This window comes from Phallusia mammillata, chromosome 4, assembly GCF_965637545.1.
Source record: "Phallusia mammillata chromosome 4, kaPhaMamm4.hap1.1, whole genome shotgun sequence".
Classification (NCBI taxonomy): domain Eukaryota; kingdom Metazoa; phylum Chordata; class Ascidiacea; order Phlebobranchia; family Ascidiidae; genus Phallusia; species Phallusia mammillata.
Window position 1 is genome coordinate 20,562,720 of NC_137255.1, and position 24,806 is coordinate 20,587,525.

The 24,806-nt window shown below is 36.7% G+C and overlaps 2 protein-coding genes across 2 annotated transcripts; one reads left to right on the forward strand and one right to left on the reverse strand.

Annotated features, from left to right (window-relative positions):
* Positions 1-85: 85 nt before the first annotated feature.
* Positions 86-5,878, reverse strand: LOC145224177 (tropomodulin-1-like). The gene is made up of 9 exons (XM_080090622.1): positions 5,071-5,878; positions 4,483-4,681; positions 3,446-3,547; positions 2,968-3,142; positions 2,449-2,561; positions 2,132-2,239; positions 1,612-1,740; positions 1,266-1,409; positions 86-906 (listed from the first exon to the last, which is right to left on the reverse strand). Exons 2-9 carry the CDS (start codon positions 4,615-4,617, stop codon positions 718-720), a joined length of 1,095 nt encoding a protein of 364 aa, XP_079946748.1. The 5' UTR covers positions 4,618-4,681; positions 5,071-5,878; the 3' UTR covers positions 86-717.
* Positions 5,879-6,714: 836 nt separating this feature from the next.
* LOC145223106 (UBX domain-containing protein 4-like) lies at positions 6,715-22,887 on the forward strand. Its single transcript, XM_080089441.1, has 12 exons — positions 6,715-6,944; positions 8,928-9,030; positions 9,170-9,198; positions 9,317-9,435; positions 12,061-12,130; positions 12,249-12,306; positions 12,371-12,479; positions 12,799-12,926; positions 13,168-13,351; positions 20,394-20,630; positions 21,392-21,585; positions 22,232-22,887. Exons 1-12 carry the CDS (start codon positions 6,863-6,865, stop codon positions 22,374-22,376), a joined length of 1,458 nt encoding a protein of 485 aa, XP_079945567.1. The 5' UTR covers positions 6,715-6,862; the 3' UTR covers positions 22,377-22,887.
* The last annotated feature ends 1,919 nt before the right edge of the window (positions 22,888-24,806 follow it).

Here is a 24,806-nt window from a genome sequence, read left to right on the forward strand (position 1 = left end):
CTAATTGAATTTTTCCAGAAGAATTTGTTTCAGCCTCTATATATAGATCAGTTTCTAAATACTCGAGCCATATCACAGCAAAACGTTTGTATAACATGGTGTTTAATTTAATAGACGCAAAAACACTCCAAAAATATACAGATTTTATGGCAGATAGCAAATGTTCATGTAAATGTCAAAAGACCCATTGTGGTACTTCATAGCACAAATCTGATGTACATTATATATGTCATCGCAAGCTGTGGACTGTATATAACAACACTCCTTGCTTGGAGTACTCTGTATATCCCAACAACACAATTTTGTTTCAAGATTCATACTGAATAGAGGGCAGCATATTGTAATACAAATGTCACCAAGCAGCAGAAGCTACTAGTACAAAACCAAGAGGCAGGGTTGTTGGTATGTAGATTTCAGCCAGTACATGTTGACTGCCACACATAAAAGCAACAGTCCGAAAAATGAATACAAATCGGCACAGTATCATTATATAATACAATGATCAATGCAACAAAGCATATACAGCATGCATCATGCAAGCAGGTCACAGTAGCCGCAGAGCGCTAATAAAAACCAAAGTGATACAAAAACTGCAGCTTAAACTGAAAACGTGCAGGTGCATAAGGATACCCATGCAAACTCCTGCAAAACCAAACAGCAGATTCCGGACCAATAAAAGTTGTAGTGCAAGTAGTGTAAAGTTTAGTTTCTTCCAGTCTACTTCTTTGTGTAGGTTTTAGAAACAACGCTTGAAGGGTTGTAATCGACTCGAGTACGTCGTTTCAGGTCATTGTTTCGCATGATAAAATCAGCGACGCGTGAACGGGGACCTTGCAAATTGAAATGGTAGCCCAGTTTCTTAAGGGTGGTGTTTTGCTCGAGGATTGCCGTCATCTCTTTTTCAACCTGAATATAACAGAATAATGCAAGTGATAATGTCCATTCTGCTATTCATACATGCTGTCTCATTTGATAATGTTGCCATTAAAGCTGCTCACTACCCTAAAAATGATGAATCTTTCTAGGCAATAGTACTTACCCACCCAGCCACCCTTAATTATACTGGTATACATTTTTAACATAGTGCCAATGTTGTTTTTAAATTTTAAACATTACATTATACACATCCATTTCCTGTAGCTTTACTGTAAGTTTTATATCATAAAATAGTTCATTTTTAGCTGCAAGACCAAATTTAATACAGCACATTAAACCACATGACAGACCCATATCTTGTAAACTTTAAAAGAAAACAAAAAACACACCTTGTTGCCAAACTGAGATCGTTGGTTGTCAATTCTAAGCTCCTCAAGTACATCATTTTCCACCAAGGCTTCCAGTATTGCAAGAATGCCATCACCAGTCATAAAGTTGCTTTCCATGTTTAGCACTTTAAGTGTTCGGTTAATCTGTAACCACAAAGTGCTTCAGTTACAACCTCTGTAGAATAGTTCAAAGCCTTAAGCAGTGGAATGGGTGTACAAGCATATAGGAGCAAAATATATATATTTACAACAGAAATTTACAAGTTAACTACCAAACATATTTAACCTTTTTTGTTAAATATTCCTCTCATTAACATATTTTAGCTGATAAATGTTAGCAACCAACCTTTAACATGTCAGCAATTGCAAATGCAACTGAGTCGTTTGTCCGAGTGTTGGACAGGGATAGTGTTGTAACATTTGTGTTCACTTTCATCTGCTCTGCATAATCCTTCAAGGTATGGATAGGTATGTTCTGCAATGCATTAGTCATACTTTATATCAGTATGTAATGAAAATGATAAGGGGTTTGATTAGTGATTCACTGAATCAGCTCAATTAGGTTTGGACCAAAACCGAATATTTGGTATTGAATAACTTATCTTCGGTCTGGAGTGGACAAAAGATAATAGTGTAAAAACTACAATAGTTATGCAATAAATTATTCAGTCAAAACCAATTTTTAAAATTGATGACTAGGCAAAATAAATATTCGGCACATCAAAGTACTCTGAGGCCTTTTTTTAAATACACAATAAAAAAATAAATTTATATTTGCATAAAGTTTTGCATAACTTAAAGGTAATGAAGATATTTTTAGGCATAGGAATTTGCAGACAACCACTTTTAAGTTACTGTTTTCTTACTTTAATGTTGTTTAAGTTGACTTTGGTCAAAGTAGAATCATCTTCAGAAATTCGTCGCAAAGTGTCTTCAACATCAGTAGGGTTGGGAGGCTCATTTACTTGTGTGACCTATAAAATGAAACTTCAATATATTAAACAGTCCTGAGAAGCTGATGGGCATGTAGAAACACGTCATTTAATAGCGCTAAATTGGTTATCCCCTTTCCCCCAATTGTTTTGTTGCCTTAGGCTATGCAAGTAGTTGGTCTTTCACTTTGAATAGGTCAATTTAGGACAGTTCTAAAGATAAGTATAGCATTAAAATTTCTAAAAATTACCTTAAGTTCACATTTTGTCATACTGCTGAAACCAGTTTTGTTGGCAATATCAGATCCTTCCAGTGAGCTGTAGAACTGGTCGTTGTTCATCAAAGTATGCATGCCAAGGATAGCTATTAAAAAAAAAAATTTCATGATAGATCATTGGCACTGCTGAAGACTAAAAACATACTTTCTGCTAATTTTATCCAATTAATTATTCAGTATTAAATGAATCACAATTAAAACTTTTGGAACAATAGGACAATAATTGGTAAACACTTGTTACATGATATATATAGCAGATTTATGATGCTTTCATTGATCTGGCACACTTAAGTATAATTTTGTTCAAATACAACCAAAAGCCCAAAATTCAATTGGACAAAATGTTTTGCTTGTTAACAGTCATGAACATGACTAGCTTATGTTTATTTTTAATGTGCTGTTAAATATGTTTCATGTGTGTTTTGTACATTTATGTCTATGTTAGTTTACACCCACTCTGAATAAGCAGCAAATAAACAATGCAGCACTTACCAGCTATATCGGTAAGTTCAGCTTCTGTCGCATTGTTTAAACAGTCTTCCAGTTCAGGATCAAGATTTGCAGATGGTAAAGCAGATTCAACTTTTTTCGGTGCCTCAAAAACCTTTCCTCTTTTTAAACCTGGTTTGTAAGGAACAAATTCTTCTTCATCTTCAAGCTTTTTGGCCTGAAAAAAGTATTGGTTAATATACGACAAAATAGGGTTTATTCAGTGATTAAATGCACACCTACTGTGGCATAAAGTGCTGCCAGTTTATTTGGGCCTATGGTAATCATGTAAAGGTAACTTATGAACAGCAAAAAATATTGTCATTTTTTCTATGAAAATCTTGTACAGTACCATATGTGACATTACCCTGTCTGTAATGCCAGGCTAGTACAGCTACAAGAATTTATTAGTTTTGTTGAATGGTTGAATGCCAGATATGGTAAGGCTGGATGGTTCAAAAAACAAAACATGGTAACTAACCTCGTCCTCAATGTATTCCAAAAGTTTTTCACGGTCTAATGGGCCTGTGGGATCTTTCTTTGTTTGATCTTTCTGTCTGTGACCAGCTGGCAAAAGTTGGTTCTAAAAATAACACCATTCATTATCATATGCATTCAAAAGACAATTTGGGTGTTTAAAACCATACACATACAGAAGTGTCACATTGCAGTTCTAATTGCACAGGTCAAGTCCATTTTGTTATCTGATAAGTTTTCCAGGAGCGGGAAATTAGCGCCCTAGAAACTTCAGGGTAATTGAATGACAACAACCCACTGCCAATGATGTGGGCTTGTTTCTAATAATAAAGGGCACTTAATGACACACTATTCTGATATATTGAAACCTTTAAGTACTTAAGTACATTCTGTAATTGCTGTAACACTATTTATTGGTGTTGTTCAAGTGCTGACCAAATTGATATACATCTCAATATTTTCACTTCATAATTTGTATTTATTCATTGCTGAGCATTGTATTGTAGTGTTTTATTGTGTTGCAAGACATTAAACATTTTAGTACAAAGAGATGCTCTTCTGCAATAATGTAGTTAAATTAAGGAGCTGCATTGCCATGGCTTAGGTCACTTCAAAGCAATGTCCTTAGGCTGGATATTGTATGCAAATGTTTTTTATTGCAACTTCCTAGCTATTTAATTTCTTTTCGATTCTTATTCATATAAACAGGGTTGTCATACTGTCCTTATTTCTAAGATTTGTCCTTATTTTGAAGATCATGGTCTTAAAAAATATTGTCCTTTTCTTAAGAAATGTCCTCGTTTCTGACTTTAAAAAGAACACATGAAAAAATATGGCATGGTTTGTATTAATGCAAAGATTTGTTCAAAAATGTTTGTTTCGTTTGAAAAATTAATTTTTTGGTTGTCCTTATTTTATTGTCTATGTTGATGGCAACCCTATCAATATGGTGCGAATTACCAGCTAACTAAAAAGTTCGGCCTTCATGTTACAATTTTATTGCTTTCTTTAAGTAACAAAATTAAAAATAGCAAAACCTACATCTGGATCCAAATCTTCCAAATCCAAAGTTAGTTGTTCCAACTCCTCTGCAGTTAGTTGGTTCAAAATCTCATCTTCATCTAATTTCAAATATTTATCATGCTCCTGTTGCATGGCATCAAATAAATCCGACATGTTTGATTTTTGGCACTTGGCAACGCACACAAATTCTTATCACTGGGAAACAGACCTGGTTGCTCTACAACACATTGACAATAGTTACAAATAAAGTCGCTTGAACTTGCAGTCATATGTAGATAAAATTGGGTTAATTGCACTTCCAATTTGTAAGCAATTAATCTAAGCATTTTTATTTATATTTTATGGGTGATAATTTGTTTGGGATTCAGAGTACGACAAAATAGAATTTCTGAAAACACAAATAATGATTAACTAAAAACACTTGAATTATTTCTTTAAATCGTGTTCAAATACGCTTTATTGCTTTACCAACTTTAACGTCAATGGTATGTAATTAAATTTATAGTAGTTTATCTCTTTTCAGCTATAGTAGTTTATCTCACTCTTTGTTTATGACTTACGAAAAAGAAATTCATAGTTTAAAACTCATTTAAACGCAACACGCACTTATCAATGGCACATAAGTACACACTCTTCTACCAGTTCAATGAACAGGAAACCATGATGTCGGGCATTAGAAGGTCAACAATGTTTTAGGCCACAACATGACATTTTCCTGTGGGTACACAACACATTATGTAAAGCTTTTACAGCAATACATAAACTTTTGTTTAAAATGGTTACAATAAAGGAAAACACAGTCAATCACTTAAGTTTTTGTTTATCTGGTCATAATTTAAACAACTTATCCCAATTTAACAACTGGTAAGCTTTTACACAACAAATAAACAAGTGTATATTTTACAATCTTCTACTTTCAGCTGCTTCTATATATTTTACATTTTTAAATAATAAGTGAATATAATTCCAAAGTACAGAAACATCACCACTGCATGTCAGCAAATTTATAAGATATATAGAAGAATTGCACTTTGAAAGCAATCAAAAGCTACCTTTTTACCTTCCCAGTGCAACAAACTTACAAAAACAATAAACGAAACAATTCAAAAACACACAAATCGAAAAAGTATTCACACCCCAGTCTTCACTTTCTGCCTTTTATGTATAATACGGAGTTTACGGACGCATGAAAAATGTAAATAGAATCCCAGTGCAGAGATTTTCAACAAGACTAAACTTCCGGAAAAAGAGCAAACCACAAATCATTCCGGGAAATATCACAACATCCGGTCACTCTGTGCGTTTCGCAAACAACCGAAAAACATACCATATTTGGCGCGCAGATCAAACGGCTGTTGTACCTGATAAACTTTACATAAGCTACCCCGGCGGCAAACATCGTCGAATGCGACCAAGTTGAACCCTCTTTATGTTTTTATGACGTCAGAAAGTTAACAGTGCGTATCGTGACGTCACAAGGATGATGTTTGTTTATGGTTCTGTAGTTGTTATTTTCCTCTTCATAACATGCCTGCTTTGTTTCATAATAATTTGTTAATATTCAGTAATTGTTTTTTTACCTAAAATTCCCTTTGTGTACTAAGATTTTGTTTAAAATATGTGATTATCGAGTCAGCGACCATTTCTCCTTGCAAGGCTTGCTTGTCTACGTGATAAGGACAGCCTTTAATTTCTACCCACGCACAAGTTACTCATACGCGTTTCGCAGAAAACTAAAAGCGGATATTGTTTCAATGGGACGAAAGAATAGACACATGAAACTTTTTTAATTAAACATGGTTCACTTGGTTCGTGCGCAACACAATATTTTGCTGCATTTTCAATAATACAACTAAATATTGGGTTGATATTAACTTCGCCGCAATATGACACGTACGTAACAATTTTTTGATCTTAATGTTGCCTCTTTAATACAGCAAACTTTAACTTTTATGCCGTACGTGATTAAAAACGATACCGTGACTGAGCATTTTTGTACAAAGTCATATTTACGTTGTCACAATCAAACATTTTTAAGTGTACGTAATTTATGTCTGTGCCATTGAAGAGAATAGTGAATCCTTTTGTGGAAATTGTTCTTCCAAATTCAGATTCGTTTTATAATCTAAATGTACAAAAAGCATTAGAACATTTGCAACACGATTGACGAAAAACAACAATATTGTAAGAAATTTGTTGTGCTGAAAAGTATACGTAACAAATGAATTTGGTTCAGCAATCAGCATCATCAATTTCGCGTGCTGACTTGTCTGCTGCTGACTACTGATGTGTTGAGCTTGAGGTTAACTTTTAACTATTAATTGAGATTTGTTGTCAGTGTTGTGAATTGTGAAAGGCGTTTGAATATTGTTAGTGAGTGAACCGTTTGGTTTGCAAAATGGCTTGGTTTGATGGTGGAATACCACAAGCAATCAACGCTTCGCGTGCAGATTCAAAGTTGTTTTTAGTCTACATTAACGGTAAGAATAATAATAAGACCATGTTCTTGTACCTACAGGTACTTACTAAGCAAAGGCTTAACCGTCTTTAACAACAGATGTTTGAATAAATGTTTATAAGAGACGTTGGGTGTTCAACTGTTCATGTTGATCAATGGGGTGACACTAAAACGCGGGTGACACTAAAACGCTGGGTCACACTAAAAGCAGAAAAACAAAAAAGAGGGAAAAGCAGGAAATCAGCACTAAAAGCAGAAAAGAAAGGAAAAGCAGAAAAAAGGGAAATTTGTGTTTCCTAAAACAGGGAAAAAATAATTGCAGAAAAACAGGAAGAGTACAATTTCTTGTTTCATAAGATTTTGAAATACGATAAGCAGAAAAACGGGAAATGTTTCTTTATTTGTTTTTTATACCTTTCTAATGGGCTACACTAAAATACACAATCTACGGCTATAAGGGTCAAGGTGAGGGATTGTAATACAAATAACTTTATAATTTAATTTAGATACCCTTTGGACCTAATTTTCTTAGTTTTAACATGTGGTACCATACAGTGCTTAATACCACTCTCAACACATATGAGAATATTAAGTCCAAACTGGGAATCTAAAACTAAATTATAGTGTTATTGTTATTATAAACCTTTACCCAGACCCTAAAAGCCCTAACCATCAACATTTTATAGATTGCGTATTTTGGAGGAGCCCCTTTCTAACTCGCAAAAATCATTTGAATGTGATCTATTAGCGTTCTACATCGATTGTGTGTTGTCTGTTCTGTTGTGTCCAATACTGAAAAACAAGAAATGTTTTTTATTTGTTTATTTCCCGTCTTTAGAACGCTATTAAAACACTTTCGAGTGGTTTTTACGAGCTAGAACGGCAAAAAAACAAATAAAGAAACATTTCCTGTTTTTCTGCTTTTCGTATTTCAAAATCTTATGAAACAAGAAATTTTACTCTTTTTCTGTTTTTCTGGAATTATTTTTTCCCACTTTTAGAAAACACAAATTTCCCTTGTTTCTGCTTTTCCTTTCTTTTCTGCTTTTAGTGTTGATTTCCTGCTTTTCCCGCTTTTCTGTTTTTCTGCTTTTAGTATTACCCTAAAACGCTGAATGGGCGGGACGTCGCGGAAACCGCTAAATATCGGGTAAATTGCTGACGGTTAGTGCTATTAGGGTTGATATAGGTTTCATAGTATATGAATCAAAAAATGTCCCTGCCTAAAACTTATTCAGCTGTTTCCTAACATTCAGCTAAAATGCTTGGGCGGGAAGTCTCCCTCGGCCGCTGAATGTTTCCCTCGGTCACGGAAGGTATACGGGGGACTTATTTTTAATGATTTTCTATTAGAAAAACCTTATCCCAACCTTAATAGCACTAACCGTCAGCAATTTACCCCGATATTCAGCGGTTTTCACGACGCCCCGCCATCTCCCACCCATTCACCGTTTTAGTGTCACCCCTAAAACGCTGAATGGGCGGGACGAGCGGGAGATGGGTGACGGCTGGCGGGACGTCGCGGAAACTGCTAAATATCGGGTAAATTGCTGACGGTTAGGTTTTATAATAGTATACAAATCAAAAAATGTCCCTGCCAAAAACTTATTCAGCTGTTTCCTGACATTCAGCAAAAATGCTTGGGCGGGAACCGGGAAGTCTCCCTCGGCCGCTGAATGTTTCCCTCGGTCGCGGAATGTATCCGGGGGAATTATTTTTAATGATTTTCTATTAAAAAACCTTATCCCAACCTTAATAGCACTAACCGTCAGCAATTTACCCCGATATTCAGCGGTTTTCACGACGCCCCGCCCGTCCCGCCCATTCAGTGTTTTAGTGTCACCCAATCAATGTTAAAATTAAAAATATGTGCTGGAATGCTAAAAATCCCAGAATAATCTGTCAAATTATCAGATAGCTACTAGTTTTAAAATATATGCATAGTGTGGATTAGATATATGTAATGTAACTGTTATCAATTTGTGTGATATTTGTTTATTCTTAGGCAAAGATGATGATTCCAAAGAAATGAACACTCTTTGGGAAGAAGAGGGTGTATCAGCAGTATGCAAAGAAAAATGTGTTTGTATCAAACTGGAAAATGAAAGGTAATAATAATCCTATTCGTTTGTGTTTTTAAGCATTTTGCAAAAGCATGTTTTTTCTTAATAAGTGACAATATAACTAACCTCAAAAGTTTTGCACAAGTACCAAATTAACCTCAATACAAAATCTTTTTTCTTACAGCACGGAATTCACACAGTTTGCTGAACTTTGTATCCTTTTGATTGTAAAACCTATATACATATCAAAGTTTGTCATATTTGTATGTGTTGTTTTATAACAAGTTTTTCTTCTTCTGATTTTGCCCTTAACTTAGCATACTGCTTATAGACCCTGTTGTAATAGTACCTGTAACCTTTTTAATCGGAGGTGATGGGATACCTGTAGAGATTATCGCTGGAAGTGTCAGTGCTCGTGAAATTAAAGAAAAAATCAATGCTGCATTTGAGGTAAATATAATACATTTGTGTTAGTTTAATTATGGGACACATATTGTTTTTGTCCGTATTTTTCTTGTTTTTGTCCGTATTTTTTCTTAGCGCTCAGCCTGACGTCGGACAGGCGTTTTACGAGACGTCGTTTCGGTGATTAGAAATCAGCTGTTTTACACAGCAATGCTATTTCGTTTTATTAAGTTATTACTCACAAATTTCAATTTCAAGGTTTCACACCTATGACGTGATTTAAACCTAATAAGCGTGCTTCGGTTTCGTATATGTCAAGCAAAACTTTGTTAATCAAAATAAGGATGAAAAAATAAACTTGACATTTTTGCAAGATAAATGTTTTTTTAAATGCTCGTTGTATGGTTGGCCGCCGCATGACCACGGGTTACTTAAGGTCAACTAGTAGGTATTACTAACACAGCAAGAGAATCAATTGAAATTATTTTTTTTGTTCTTTTTTAATGTTTTTGTAATTGTATGACAATAATAGTGCAAAAAGAATACGGACAAAAATTTTTATTGTTGGGTTAATGCTTTCTAAAAATTTGTCCTTAAAAATCTATAAATCACCGCAACATTTGTTTACCGTAAATCCGCACAAACACGCGTGTGGGGACCCATTCGTTTTTGTTTACAAAAACAATCATATGTGTAGATCAAATGATGTGTATAGTAAATTGGTAAATATCATATAGAATATATAAAATGGAAGTATATCAGAAAGCCACCATTCTAGTTATAGTGGAAACCTATTACCTTTCAAACAACTAAAACAGACCAATGTTGACATGCAAACACCATGCTTGAAATGAGACAAGATGGATAATAAATTAATACAGCAAAATGCAATGCCTTGCTTCAGAGATTTCTTTTTGATTGTGCTGTTTATAAGTGGCACCAAGCCAGCTCCAAAAAATATTTTTTGTGCTTATTATGGGTCCCCTTCCCTGAAGGGGACACATATTGTTTTTGTCTATATATTTTTTTTTCTTTTTTTCTTTCTAACGCAGATTTGTTCCCACGTTTTGGTCAAGAAAGAATGGTTCAAACTTTTTCAAATTTACACACATTACAGATATTGGTCTAAAGATGGTCCATGTGAATTTTGACCCCGTTTGATCCCTCGGTTCACCCACAGCCCCCCAAAACGTGAAATTTTTAGCGCGGATTTGTTCCCACGTTTTGGTCAAGAAAGAATGGTTCAAAGTTTTTCAAATTGACACACATAATAGGTATTGGTCTAAAGATGGTCCATGTGAATTTTGACCCCGTTTGATCCCTCGGTTCACCCACAGCACCCCAAAATGTGAAATTTTTAGCGCGGCTATTGTTCCCACGTTTTGGTCAAGAAAGAATGGTTCAAACTTTTTCAATTTTACACACATTACAGATATTGGTCTAAAGATGGTCCATGTGAATTTTGACCCCGTATGACCCAGAGATTCACCCACAGGCCCCCGAAACGTAAATGTGTCTAACGCTCGTTTGGTCAAGAAAGACACTGTAGGCAGAAGTACCAAGACAGTAACTCACTGGTTTACGATAGCGGGAGGGCTCAGCTTGACGTCGGACAGACGTTTTACGAGACATCATTTCAGTGATTAGAAATCAGCTGTTTTGCACAGCAATGCTATGTCGTTTTATTAAGTTATCACTCACATTTTTAGTTTTGGCGAAGGTTTTACACCTATGACGTGATTTAAGCCTAATAACCGTGCTTCGGTTTTGTAGATGTCAAGAAAAACTTTGTTAATAAAAGTTAAGATGAAAAAATTAACTTGACTTTTTTGCCAAATAAATGTTTTTTTAAATGCTCGCTGTCAGGTTGGCCGCCACATGATCACGGGTTACTTAAGGTCAACTCGTCGGTATTACAAACACAGCTCAGAACTTTCTTCATAACGTAGCGTTTTTTTAACAATCAATTTAGGAGTCAATACTCAAGGCATGTATAAATTAGGCTTAACAGTATTGTTGAACACGAATGACGGCGTGCTATTGAAAACGGTGTCGAAAGGTCAAACAGTCGTTTGGCGTGTGCACCCTGAGAGGTTACTACAGGTCAATGGTACTGATTTTGCGAAACAAAGTTATATGAAAAACAATTTGTTATGTATACACTTGTAGCAAATTGCTTTTTAATTTAAAGTGTCTGTAACACAACTGTTACAGCTTTCTAAAAAAAATTGCCCGACCTTGGAGGACTATATCTGGGTTAAAGCAAGAGATTAGATTTAAGTCTTTGTTATGTTTTTTTAATGTTTTTGTAATTACATGAATAGTGCAAAAAGAATACGAACAATTTTTTTTTATTGTTGGGTTAATGCTTTCTAAAAATTTGTCCTTAAGAATGTAAAAATCACCGCAACATTTGTTTACCGTAAATCCGCACAAACATGCGTGTGGGGACCCATTAGTTTTTGTTTACAAAAACAATCATATGTGTAGATCAAATGATGTGTATAGTAAATTGGTAAATATCGTATAGAATATATAAAATGGAAGTATATCAGAAAGCCACTCTTCTAGTTATTCCATGTATGTGCTGTGCCAAATCACAAATACCCTTTAGCTTTTCTTAAGATCAGGTGTGCTTCCTCATTGTAAAATATGCTTATGTATTAACAGAAATCGTGCAAGAAAACTACTTTAAATACACAAACACAAGCTACTACCAAGCCAGCTGCAACCAATGGGGGTAAGTGCGTACATCATTTTTTTGTTTTTTAAATTTACTGGGTTAAATAAACTGCAAGTGCCCACTTTTAACTAAAACTTAACATATCACAAATAATTCTGTTAAAACCTGTTTCTAGGTTTTTCTGATGAAGACGAACCTTTAACACAGAGTAGTTCCTCACAAGAATCTCCGAGGTAAGTTTTGTTATTTTCTGAAAACATAAAGATACATCAATTTTGCATTGCTTATTATGTACAGCACTAGTAGCAGTGGTGGCACAACAGATGTGGACAGAAAGAAACAAGCAGAGATGTTGCAGGAAAAAATAAATGAGCGTCGCCTTCAAAAAGCTAAAGAGTTTGAAGAGGTGAACTTTAATATAGCCTTTTTATTTGCAGTATTATTTGTTGAAAAACAAAGTTGCATGTTTAATGGTGAAAATTCTGGTCCGAATTGCCGTAAAAAGCGCCATGCTTTATATTTCAAACGTTTCGGCAAATGCTCATGACATCATCAGTAATATGAAGGCCACATGGCATAAACATGTGCCGAAACTTTTGAAATATAAAGCATGTCGCTTTTTATGTCTATTTAGGCCATTGTTTGCACCATTAAACTTATGAATAGATCCGTATATAGTGTTCCAAACTTTTATGTAATTTAATTCAAAAACTTTGCACTTTTAGGGTGAAAGAAAAAGGGAAATTGAACGGCGACAGATTGGAAAAGCTGTGCAGGACATGCATGACCAACAAAAAGATATCAAAATGAAGAAGGAACTTGAAGAAAGAAGGAAGGACAAGTTAAAGGAAAAGTAGGAATAAATCAAACTGCTAGGAAAAATACTGTGTAAAATCTGATGAAACTGTTCTGTGTTAATTGTAAAGGTGTTGTCACCTTACCGTAACATGGAGCAGTTTTTTTGTCTTTTTATCATTCTTACCGTTGTAGACTGAAACAAACTTTAAATCTGCACTCAAATTCCTGTTAACTATCTTAAGCCCTTACAATGGTATGTAAGTCCTTAAAAATTGGTTAAATTACCTTTTTTATAGGGAGGCCTTGCAGAAGGTGAGAGATGAAATCGCTCGTGACCGTGCTGAGCGCAATGCCAAGTTCCACAAAGAAAAACAAACAAAAAATGCTGAGGAGCAAAAAAGGAATGAAGAGCAGGAGGCATTAAAGAAGCAGAAAAGTGAAGAACAAGAAAAGGAAAGGGAGAAGATTGCAAGAATCCAAGTAGGTTAAATAATATGGTATTACTGTTCCTAAATTTGCATTGGCCAATATGTGCGCAAACATTTTTACTAGTGCATATTATGTCAAAAATCTGCACTAGTAAAAATGTTTGTACAAATTGTTGAAAATGAAGGCTAATCTGATTGGTTGTATATTTTCAATTATTGCATAAAGAAAAACCTTTTGTCTTCCTTAGTCAAGATATTGCTCCTTATGAAATACAAATGAATCAGGATAATCGGCCGTTTACTGAATCCAAAATCGTTGACTATATTTTTAGAAAATAATCTGGTCAAATGTAATCCACTTAATCTGGATTGATGATTGTTCGATGCAAAATGGTAAACAAATGAGGCAAACTCGTTATGATAAGCAAAATTACCATACAAGGAGACAAACTTTTGGCATTCTACCTCATTTTTTTTCGTCTTCGTAGCAGCCTTCTTACCAGTTTTGCTTCCCACAAACAGCCCTAGTATTGCAACGGACTGGTATAGCTGCTTGTAGACGAATTTGACAAAAGGGAGGGAATATGTTGAGTGCAAGGCTGTTACCTTTAAATTTAAGAACAATATTGCAAATTTATATGCGACGTATGTGCAACGAGTGCGTGTGTGTTGCTGATATCTTAAGAGAAACTCACGTGACCGATCTGCACCCAACCCACAACAATTTGCGGGCTTGATGTTAACGTCGCCTTCTGTGTTGTGGTGTGAGCACTGACCTAGTTATAAGGAAGTGATTTACTTTCCTGCAATATCAAACAAAGAATAAGGTTTCTTTGTTGTCGTGGATGAGCTTCAAAGCAACCTCAACTGGGGAAGTACAAACTGACAACTCTCAATGTTTGTATACAATCCGGATAATCGGGAAACCGGTTAATCAGGACAAAAGCCTGGGCAAGTTGGAGTAGCAATAAACCGGTTTTGTCTGTTTATTTTTAAACTCGTCGTTCAACTAACGGAAATGTTAATTTCAGCTATAAAGGTACACAGTCCAAAGCTTCTTTTAAACTATATCTGTAATATAGATTGTGCAGGTTTGGTTCCATGTTGTGAAATCTGTGCTTGTGATACGTTTTTTAAAACTTTTGTAACCAATTGCACTAAACCGCGATGGTTTAGAAGTGTGGCGGCACGTTCTTAAGTGTAGCACGAGCGTTGAACTAGTTTTGAAGAAGCTATATTCTCAACTACAAGAGGAAAAGAGTTTGGTTGTTTCCCATACACAGCATTTAGGTAGGAAAACTGTAAGTTAGCACATCTTTCAACAAAGTGTATCTTTATGGACGTTGTATAGATAGAGTTGGGTTAATTGGCTATGCCATTGGTTCTCAAACTTTTTTTTGTTGCGACGCCTCTGGAAAAATTTCGTTGACTTGCGACGCACCAGCAAAAAAAGTTAATGAGGAAACTTATTATTAAAGTTGTGTTTATTGATACAACAACAAAAACCACGAAACGGAACTATTCTGCGACGCCCTTGGAAAATTGAAACGACGCACAGTTTGAGAACTACTGGGCTATGCAATTAATCGGATACTTGTATGTGACATTACGTACACAAGGAAGTGTGCCATTGCTACAAGTGTCATCGTTGTTGAGGTTATTTAGCAATAAACAAATAAAAACTGTAGAGAAGAAATGCTAGGTATAAATGAAAACTAGAGCATTTACAGATGAATGTGTCATGATGGTACAATTAAACGTACCATATGTGACTGTATCAAATTCTCAGTTTTTTTCACAATTTTATTGGGAAGTAAAGCATTGGAATACAGGAATAGCAGGACACCTCCGCAACTTTGTGCATCTCCGTATAAGAGAGAAGAGCTGCGCAGTGGCAAGTCTGCTGCTGTCCTAAAAACGTGAGAGATTGAGGAAGAGAACTTATTTCCTTTTGTTCTCCAGCAGGCGCCGAGAAAAAGTATTTTTTCCGCCTCCAAGGTGGTCTGTCGTTGAGCGCCTGCACAGTCAAAGGCGTGCTGCCAGGTGGTCATACCCGGTAAGCTGGTTTAATATGAGTTGCATTTGTGACTTTGTGTAGCGTAGCAGTGACTTTAATAAGTACGTTATAGCATGTTTTGGAAAGTTCAGAGCTTTATCACACAACAGTAGTCTACATAGAATTTTTACCGTATATTCGATTAACCGAAATGTTGAGTTTAATGCGAAGCTCACTTAAATAAGGTCGGAACAGCACAGATTGAGTGAGAATGTAAGATGGAGGGTATCGCAATTCTATTTGCAGTGTAGCTACTACGCTGTATGTGTCCTAATCTTTCCTGTAACTAATTGAACACACGAAGCGTTTAAAGGGCGATGTCAGGTTTTCAGTTGTTGGTCTTAAGTGGCCTTATAGAGACGATTTGAGGAAAACAAATTTGACGATTTGAGGAAAACAAACGGTTGTGTGATTAAGGGATTTCCAAGTGGTGGGAAGGGGCCCTTTCTCTTCCTTTACTCTTTCTTCTCCGCGTTAACTGCAGACCTCTTCCTGTTTATCCTTTCTCACTAACTTTCTTCACTCTTTCGTTTTTCGCTGACCTGTAACATAAAAGAAAGTGAAGACACACTGGCATTACTTTAAATACCGTGTCCCAAATGTATGTGCAGCTTTGTAATTGTTTTATATCCGCCCCACAGTTTGAAATAGTGACGCACTAAAAGCCGCTGGCCTAGTTTTGGGCGATAACTGCTTTTTCAGCTTGCGGAAATTAAATTAAAAGCGCTTTTAATAATCGGTACTGGTTATAGACTAATCTGGTTAATCGCATAATCCGGATTACTGCAAGGGGTTGTAGATTCCAACACTCCATTGGCCATCACTTGCAAAGAGGTTACTCTGGATAATCGCATTACACAGAGTTGAAAAATCTGCCTTATGAAATATATATATTTTTTAAACCAAGTTGTTGTTATGATTAACTGTAGACACACTAGTGTAGAAAAGACCTTTTCTTTTACCCTTTTCACTCGTCTTTGCTGAAGTAAAAGACCTATCTCGCTTTTACTCTTTTCACGAGTTTGCGCGAGGTTTGCGCCCCCGGCGTGAAATAATCAAAAAGAAACAGAAGGAGAAAGAGTGGGCGCCAAGTGTATGTGCGGCGTGCGCGCGCTGCTAATCTTTTCACAAAACACGTGACCAATTGCACCACAGCGGGCCAGCCGCTTGTATTAATCGAGTTTTTTTGCTTTACTGTAAAAGTTTAAGCGATGATATAGTTCTTTGGGCGTGATTTGTTCTATTTTGCAAAAGGTGGATGCATAGGTTGTAATATCTTTTGACTGGCAGCTTTTGTGGTAGCCCAAGGCGAGATGTTGTTTTTTACAAGCATGTATTCGATTAAGCCGTGCTTCACTTATAACCTGTTAGGAAAACGCTTTTCTCGTTCCTAATGATAGCATACGTTAAATAGTTTCGCCTCACACAGCTTGTCATGAAAATGCTTCCTTAAGCAACAAACCGTAGTTTTTCCCGCCAAGTCTCACTGTAAAACAAAGAAGAATTGTGACGTCACATTCTGCATGCAAGGCTGTAAGCGTTGACCCAGTTTTGAGTGAATGATACTGTTCTATAGAGTGAAACTGGGCGTCTATGCTATCGTTTCTATGGTTTTCAGAGGAAAATTGTTTGAGCTCTATTGTCTTGTGGCAATGTCTACTTGTTGGTGCTGATTCCTGTTAATCACATAATTCTTTTAATTGCATAAAAATGTTTGGTGAAAGTGTGGTTACCTGTTTATGTGTCGAAAGTTTAATGTTTAATACAGTTGATCCATTGGCAGAAGAGAGTGGCTACTATTGTTGGTGAACTATTGTTACTTTCTGAGTTGGGCTTCAAGGTCGAAACAGCTCAGCTGGTCTTGTTATTTTGCTAGGTTTCTGTTAGTCAGCCTTACTTTGGTACGTTTGTTTAAGGTTTGGTAAAAGACATGGCCAATTCAGTGTAAAGTATTTTGACATATAAAACTAACTTGCTTCCAGACAGCAATTATAACTACATGCAGTAGTTTAGATCAGTATGGCTGTATGTATGTTTTCTGGCTTTGAGGTAAATGCAGACATGTTTTTGTTGAGGATCAAAGCTGTATACTTTGCAATCTTCTTGTGGAATAAGCATGCACATGGTACAAATAGAAAAAATGGCCAGAGCAGAACATCTTAACAATTTACTACATATGCCTGTAAGTCAACAAAATTGGTTGATGTGAGCGAGACTAGGTGGGTTTGCAGGATGCTGTTTTGACTGTTGTAAATCAGCCTGTGGATATAGTGCAGCTATATCAATCATATTTTTTCAATTTGCAGAAGTTTAAAGATTCTTGTGGCTTTAATTGAAGTCTGTGTATGTTTGTACTAAATTTTGATTTTCATCAGTTGGTTTTTGTAGTTGCTGAGTGTTAAAACATGCTTATGACTGAAAATAGTATTGTGTGGAGTTTCAAAGGATTTCGTTAATTAAAATGTTGGGTGAAATTTTTGTTATTGCATCCTATTTGGGACTGTTCTCTACGTTACATTTGTTTATAGATGGTTTGAAAATTAATCATTTTGTAAGACAATAAAGAATAAAATGAATTTACAAGTAGCAATCAAAATGCCGACAAAGAGGAAGAGACATGAGTTGACACTGAAAGACAAAGTGAAAGTCATTGAAGAAATTGACAAGGGAGCTGCTCAAGTCACGCTTGCTCAAAAGTATGATGTATCTCAATCACAGGTGTCGCGGCTTGCAAAACACAGGGACAAGCTACTTTCAGAGTATCATAACAATGTAAGTCCATGCCGAAAAAGGGCAAGAGCAATGACCCATGAGAATGTTGGAGACGCTCTGTTGGAATGGTTTCATCTAGCAAAGAGTAAAGGAATTATGGTCAACGGGCCTTTGCTGCGCAAAAAAGCGAAGGACTTTGCGTTATTATTAGGTGAAGACTTCAATCCCTCAATGAGTTGGGTAACACGCTGGAGGGAACGCCATTCGATTTTTTTGAAGCGCCAGGATGAAGTAAAACTGTACCAAGACTCTGAAGCCACTGAACAATGGATAACATCGGTTTGGCCCAGCATACAAGAGCGTTATTCAGCTTCGGAAATATACAATTGTGATGAAACCGGGATTTACTTTCGTAAACTTCCTGAAAAAAGCATGTATATTGTAAATGAGAAACTTTCAGGAGACCAAAAATGCATGGAGCGGCTGACAGTTTTGCTTGCGACAAATATGGATGGATCAGATAAACAAGAACTTTTGGTAATTGGAAAGACCATGGAGTCACAATGTTTTACTGGAATAAAAAAACTACCAATAAAGTATAGGTCTAACAGCAGTGCCTGGGTTACTCCAGCAATTTTTCAAGAATGGTTGGAAAGTTTTGATGAGCGTTTACAAGAACAGAACAAAAAAATTTGCTTGCTATTGGACAGTTGTTTTGCTCATAAAATAGAGGAGAAAGGTTTAAGGTGCGTTGAACTTGTATATTTGCCACCTAACTCTGTTCCATCTGTGCAACCACTTGATCAAGGAATAACAAAAAATATGAAACATTATTACCGACGCAGGCTGCTACAGAAAATTTTACTATCAATAGAAGCAAATGAGGCAACCACAGCGGCAGAAGTGGCATGGTCTCTATCTGTGCTTGATGCAGTAAATTTATTAAGTGCTTCATGGAACGATGTTTCTGCAGAAACAATACAGTATTGTTTTTTCCGTGGTCTCTCACATGCGGTTCCTGATGAGCACTTTGTTGGATTTTCGCCCGATGAAATCCCTCCTGGTTTTAATGAAAAAACCTATGCAGAGTATATAAACATTGATGATATGATAGATATTGGAGGTATTTCCACTGATGAAGTTGAAACATGCAGAGAAGTTGTGCAATACACACCAGCTGTTACAGCGGTTGTCACAAATCAATGCTCAGCAATTCTACCTGTTATAAATCCACCAAACAACAAAGAAGTGTTGGACTCGCTTGATGTTATCCGAAGATGGTTGCAATTGAAAGGGATGAAAATGGACACATTTACAAATTTAGAAACTGAAATTCTAGACAACATGCAAAGTAACATTAAAAAAGGAACCATTGCTAAATATTTAAAGTGACCAAATGTTAAGAAAAATGTTTTCTGTACTGTTTTTCGTGTCCTTTTACATGCCATTCATTTTCCATCATGATTTCATGATCTGTAGTGTTTTTTGCTGGTTATTACTAAATTGATCCCAACGCAAACATTCTGTTTGTTTTCATAAACAAAGTTGAAATTTAGAAAAGTAGTTCAATTATCAGCAAGCTGATATAAGCCAATCTGAGTGCAACAATTACAACGTTTCAAACATACAGAAGGGACGCAACTTTGTGCCAGCCCCGCAGAAAGAAACTGGGCTATGCGAGTTACAGCTAAGAGCAATTATTTTGCACGAAACCGAAGGATGCAAAAATATATAAAGGGGGTGGCGCGAAATTGCAGATGAAGACAAATAATCGATGTAATTAAATTTGAAAGCAATTGGGTGCAAATCCTTTTTCATTGGTGCACAGAAAAGAAAGTTGAAAAATGTTAGTAACCTCAACAGCATGCTAAAATTGGAAAGGAAATAAACTTCAGCAAAATCTACCTAGGAAACTTGGTAGAAGAGTGTGTAGTAGGCAACACGCACATCATGTGCAAGAGACATGCCCAAATAACACAAGACATGAAAACGACCTAGCTGTTGTTTAGCTGTGCATAACGACAATATTATTTTTGCTGAGAAAATTACATAGCAATTTCGTTGATAAAAGACTGAACTAATTGGCTATAGGATTGACTGGATTCTGTGTATGAAACCAAATAATAGTCGGTATATTCAACCATCAATACAACTGTTTGTGTTTTGACACAAGTGGCATACATTTTTCCCTTAAATGCTATCAAACGTATTTCGAAGCAATTGTGGTTAGTAATACTTAAATTTGTTTACCTAACCTTAAACGGTGTGCTTTGTAACGTGCAACGCCATTTTAAGTGCTAAAAAATAATTGACAGCACTTTCGTAGTTTCGTCTTCCGCATGGATCAGCATTCACTCGCCACTATCCGCGAGAAACGCTTCTGGGTGAAATGATTGCCGACCTCCGGAACCAACCGATCGAACTTCCTCGCGATTTTCGCTTGGCCCTTCGCATGCCTAGGCGGGTTTTCCAACCAGAAGAATATGGCTCGAACCTCGCCGAGCTCAACCTAACTCCCAGTGCCTCACTCGCAGTACAACCGATGCCAAGTGCTGTACAAGTGGTAGGTGCATCTTACAGTTATAAGTGGACCTGAAAATTTGTCCCGAACCTAATCAAACCCGAAGATAGTAAAAACGTGTCAAAAATGATGCCAAGTGTAAATTGCAGAGGTCCGAATTAAGCATGTATTATTGAAAATCAAAATTGAACCCAGCCCGACAACTCAGATCCCATTATGGAATAAGGTACAGTTTTTGTGTCAAATACCCGGTTTATTTGGAATTAAATGTTTGATAAATCGCAGCAGATAAAGAAAAGAATTGTAAATTCTTACATTTGTGCCAAAGAAATGTTACATACCACATATACCCTACAAACCGGCATTTGGGCCTGGTTAGATCGTTTAAACCAATATACCAGTATGTCATAATGCTGTTTATGGGGCGACCGGATGATCGGACCACGGCTAATCCAGGAAACAAAGTATAATAACAGTGCTTGGATTTGTTTTGTTTATTATTGGTCATGCAAATTGGGCATTGTTTAATTGACTCTAAAATAAGTGCCTGCAAAATGATTTAACCCAACCTATCTGCTGCTAGCGCAAACATTGTCGCAGCGTTTCTAACCTAAGTTCTGTGTTTTCCCCTCGTTAGTTTTTAAGTTTGTCGCTATGCGCTGAATACCTGGCGGCGTGTGATACTTTTTGACCGGGGTTTTGCACGTGAAGGACGGCACTGGGGATAAAATGGTTTAAACATTTCTTGCATTGTTTTTGTATGCTTGAATTATGATATATTCTATACACTCGTATTTTAACAGAAAAACGCTGAAAAGGGCATGTTGCAGTCAACTATCGATTTTCTTCTCGTGTTACTTCTCTTGCCAGTCAATATCCTCACCGGATTGTGGAAGATGATTTTTGGTTCTGGTCAAACTGAACAAACTTCCCCAGCTCCCACACAAGGCACGCCATCTGGCGGTCAAACTCCATCACCATCCGCTGGTAGATACAGGTAAGCGCATGTAATTAGGTCAATTTCTTGCCATGTGGCCACGATTTGCTAAAATAATCTAAGCGTATTGTGTGAATAAATTTGGTGAAAGATTTTGGAAATTATTATTAAATCGGGTGTCGTTGGACCGGGTTGGCGCGATACAATAGTATTTTTTATAGTTCTCGTAAGCTTGTACGTTTACAATGGAGAGAAATTGTCTTTTGTATTATTATCGTTGGGCAAATCAGCACTATAAGTCACATTAAAAGTTTAGTTAACCTAAAATTAAATTTAGGTTTGTTTGTTTTTTTTTAAAAAAAAGCTTAGGTAGCTAAAATCTGCTATTTCTAAGTTTATTTGCAGCATTCGATAAAACGCTTGTGTGTGTATCGCTGAAAGCCTTTATTTTGTTTTGGTGTACTAACAGCCAGAAAAACAATTAAAACTTAAACTGAGCAACTGCATATTTTTTTAAAACTTACTATTTTTGTTACCTCCACATCACAGTCATGTGTTTTCTCGGGTGTCGAACCCAGGACGCTCAAGGTTTTTTTAAGCCTGCATATGGGTCAGGGGCACGGGACCATACAGCGTAGTTCCTGCCCTATTTCAAAAAGACCACGCGCGCCTCTAGTGGTGTAACCTATTTGCGTTGTGTCGCCAGTGACAATACGACACGCCGACGCAACGTGCCGGGAGCTAGCAGAGAAACCAAGCAACAGGGCAACATGCACAGGCTGAGCGACGTGAAACGAAACGATGACGAAGACCCCGCAACTTGGAATGGAAATTCAACCCAGCAGATGTGATGTCACATGACTGAAAGCCCAGATCACGTGACGAATAACGAAACACCGCCAGTCGGCTGGTTTACAAATTTTAAGTCTGAAGATAATTAAATTAACGAATGTTTCAAGGTAATTATTAATTATAACGTTTTTGTAAGTTGGTTCTGCAAAGCAGTGCCTAGATACAAAGTCCTTTTGAATAAATATTGTTGGGCTGTAGATTAACAGTAATATTTACAAGAGGTGTGTGTTTTAAACATAATTCTAGTAAGCACAAAAAATGTTGAAATTTCAAATGCTACTAAACCATTAATTCCAAACATTCCCAGCAGGCATTTCTGCAAATGATGTTACACATTTTTGAGCTATTTACAAGTAACGTCTGAACTTTTCAAATCGCCCGTTTTTGAAACTGTACAAAGGCTTTTTCCATCGTTTACTGTGCAATTGCCGATGAAGACAAATCGGATGGCGCTTTTACATGTGTTATTGTTTCGTTATCGAAATGCCAATACAACGAATCTCTCGCCCAGTCAGAGTCCTAAAACACAAGAAGAACAATTGTAGAAAGCTATGCAGCACTTAAAACAAAATCCCCTTTTTATAGTAATGCAGCAAGTCTATAATAAATTCAAATATGTTGTGTTGTCTTTTTACTTTTGCTTGATCCGTCTGGGCATTCGGTCACATATGCAGTGAAATTGACGTACGTGGAATATGTCAAGGCAAGTTTCACCTTCTTGCGAAAAACAAGTTTTAAGTTGCGCAATTTCATGAGCATTGTTTGCAGTGTCGCAATTCCATGTGTTTGTGCAACACCTAGCATAGATTACCCCCATGGTGGTTCACCTGGTACGCCCGGTCTGCTTGTACACGTATCACAAAGCAATTCGTCAGATCGCTGAGGAAGTAAGTTTGTTTTTCTCTAACTGCTGATGTGGCCTTCGCGTGCTCGTTTAAGCACTGGTAGGTACTTTACCAGGGAGTATAGTTATACCGATTACAATAAGCGTTTGCTCCAAGACTAATGTTCACAACAAAGGCAATTGTCGTCACTGTTTTAATTCCGTGTCCTTGAGGTTTGTGTGATTGTGCAACACCCGACATACACCACACGTGTCACAAAGCAATTGGTCAGATCGCTGAGGAAGTAAGTTTGTTTTTCTCTAACTGCTGATGTGGCCTTCGCGTGCTCGTTTAAGCACTGGTAGGTACTTTACCAGGGAGTCTAGTTATACCGATTACAATAAGCGTTTGCTCCAAGACTAATGTTCACAACAAAGGCAATTGTCGTCACTGTTTTAATTCCGTGTCCTTGAGGTTTGTGTGATTGTGCAACACCCGACATAGACCACACGTGTCACAAAGCAATTGGTCAGATCGCTATACACAACAAAGGAAGGAAGTTTGTTTTTCTCCAACTGCTGATGTAGCCTTGAGCGCTTTCGCGTGCTCGGTTAAACACCGGTAGGTACTTTACATGATAGTGCAATTATACCGATTACAATAAACGTTTGCTCGAAGACTTGTTGACAACAAAAGCAATTGTCGCCACTGTTTCGATTCCGCATCGTTACGTGGTTTTGCAAACGTCACTGAAGGGTTACAATTATCACATGAGGCCCGTGGCTTCATTTGTGCCCAGTTCCTTTTTTAACCTTCTATAAACAACAACTTGTCGCAATTCGTTGTAGTACTTTGCATTTGACATATGTTTGTTAGGTGGAACACTTTCAAAATGTAATTTCATAAACAAACATACAATTTCAAATACGTAGCTAAGAAGCACTTTTTTATACAGTTTGAATAAACAGTTTATACTGCATACGTCACAGTGATTTACAGGAAATGCTGTAAATAACAAAATACAAAACAGTAGTACAGTAGGCCTACATATTTCAATACAGTGTTTGTATCCAGAAAACGCCAAAAAAGTGGTAGGCTATGCACGATATGTTTTTGTCACTTAAAAGTAGTGCAAAATTGTGAATAAATCACCGGCGGAACATCCTATATACTTCTTTTGCGTCTGCTTGTGCAATTCAGCATCCTCAGTTCTTGCTCGATGCAATCATTGTTTGTCTCTTCGTTGCATTTGGTACAGATTTCTTTCAGTTGATACGAGTCGTAATTGACCTCCGCGCAGATTGGTCCAAAGCAATTCCGTGTGCCTTGGTCTGGCGTATTTTTGCAGACCGCCAACATTTTGTCATGGCAATCTGTATTCTTGTTTGTAATACTGGCACTGTTACAAGAAGCTATTATCAAACAGACGGACATAACACATAACAGGGCGTTTCTAGTGTTTAGCTGTGTCATTTTGCCAACTTTCGCACACTAACATTACAACTGAAGCCCAAATTCACATTTTGTCGGTTTTATAAGAGCGATTTTCGGTACTGTCCCCATACATCCCCATACATAGGCCTACATTCGCAATCGTAATTCTTT

What these genes read in the sequence shown, in the direction of transcription:
- LOC145224177 (XM_080090622.1), bottom strand. Translation starts at nt 4,617, where the DNA reads ATGTCGGATTTATTTGATGCCATGCAACAGGAGCATGATAAATATTTG. An exon ending in TGGAATACATTGAGGACGAG is followed by an intron (nt 3,143 to 3,445) that starts GTTAGTTACCAT and finishes TACTTTTTTCAG; the next exon opens with GCCAAAAAGCTTGAAGATGA. An exon ending in GATCTCAGTTTGGCAACAAG is followed by an intron (nt 907 to 1,265) that starts GTGTGTTTTTTG and finishes TGTTATATTCAG; the next exon opens with GTTGAAAAAGAGATGACGGC.
- LOC145223106 (XM_080089441.1), top strand. Translation starts at nt 6,863, where the DNA reads ATGGCTTGGTTTGATGGTGGAATACCACAAGCAATCAACGCTTCGCGT. An exon ending in TCCTCACAAGAATCTCCGAG is followed by an intron (nt 12,307 to 12,370) that starts GTAAGTTTTGTT and finishes TATTATGTACAG; the next exon opens with CACTAGTAGCAGTGGTGGCA. An exon ending in CCATCCGCTGGTAGATACAG is followed by an intron (nt 21,586 to 22,231) that starts GTAAGCGCATGT and finishes TTGTGTCGCCAG; the next exon opens with TGACAATACGACACGCCGAC.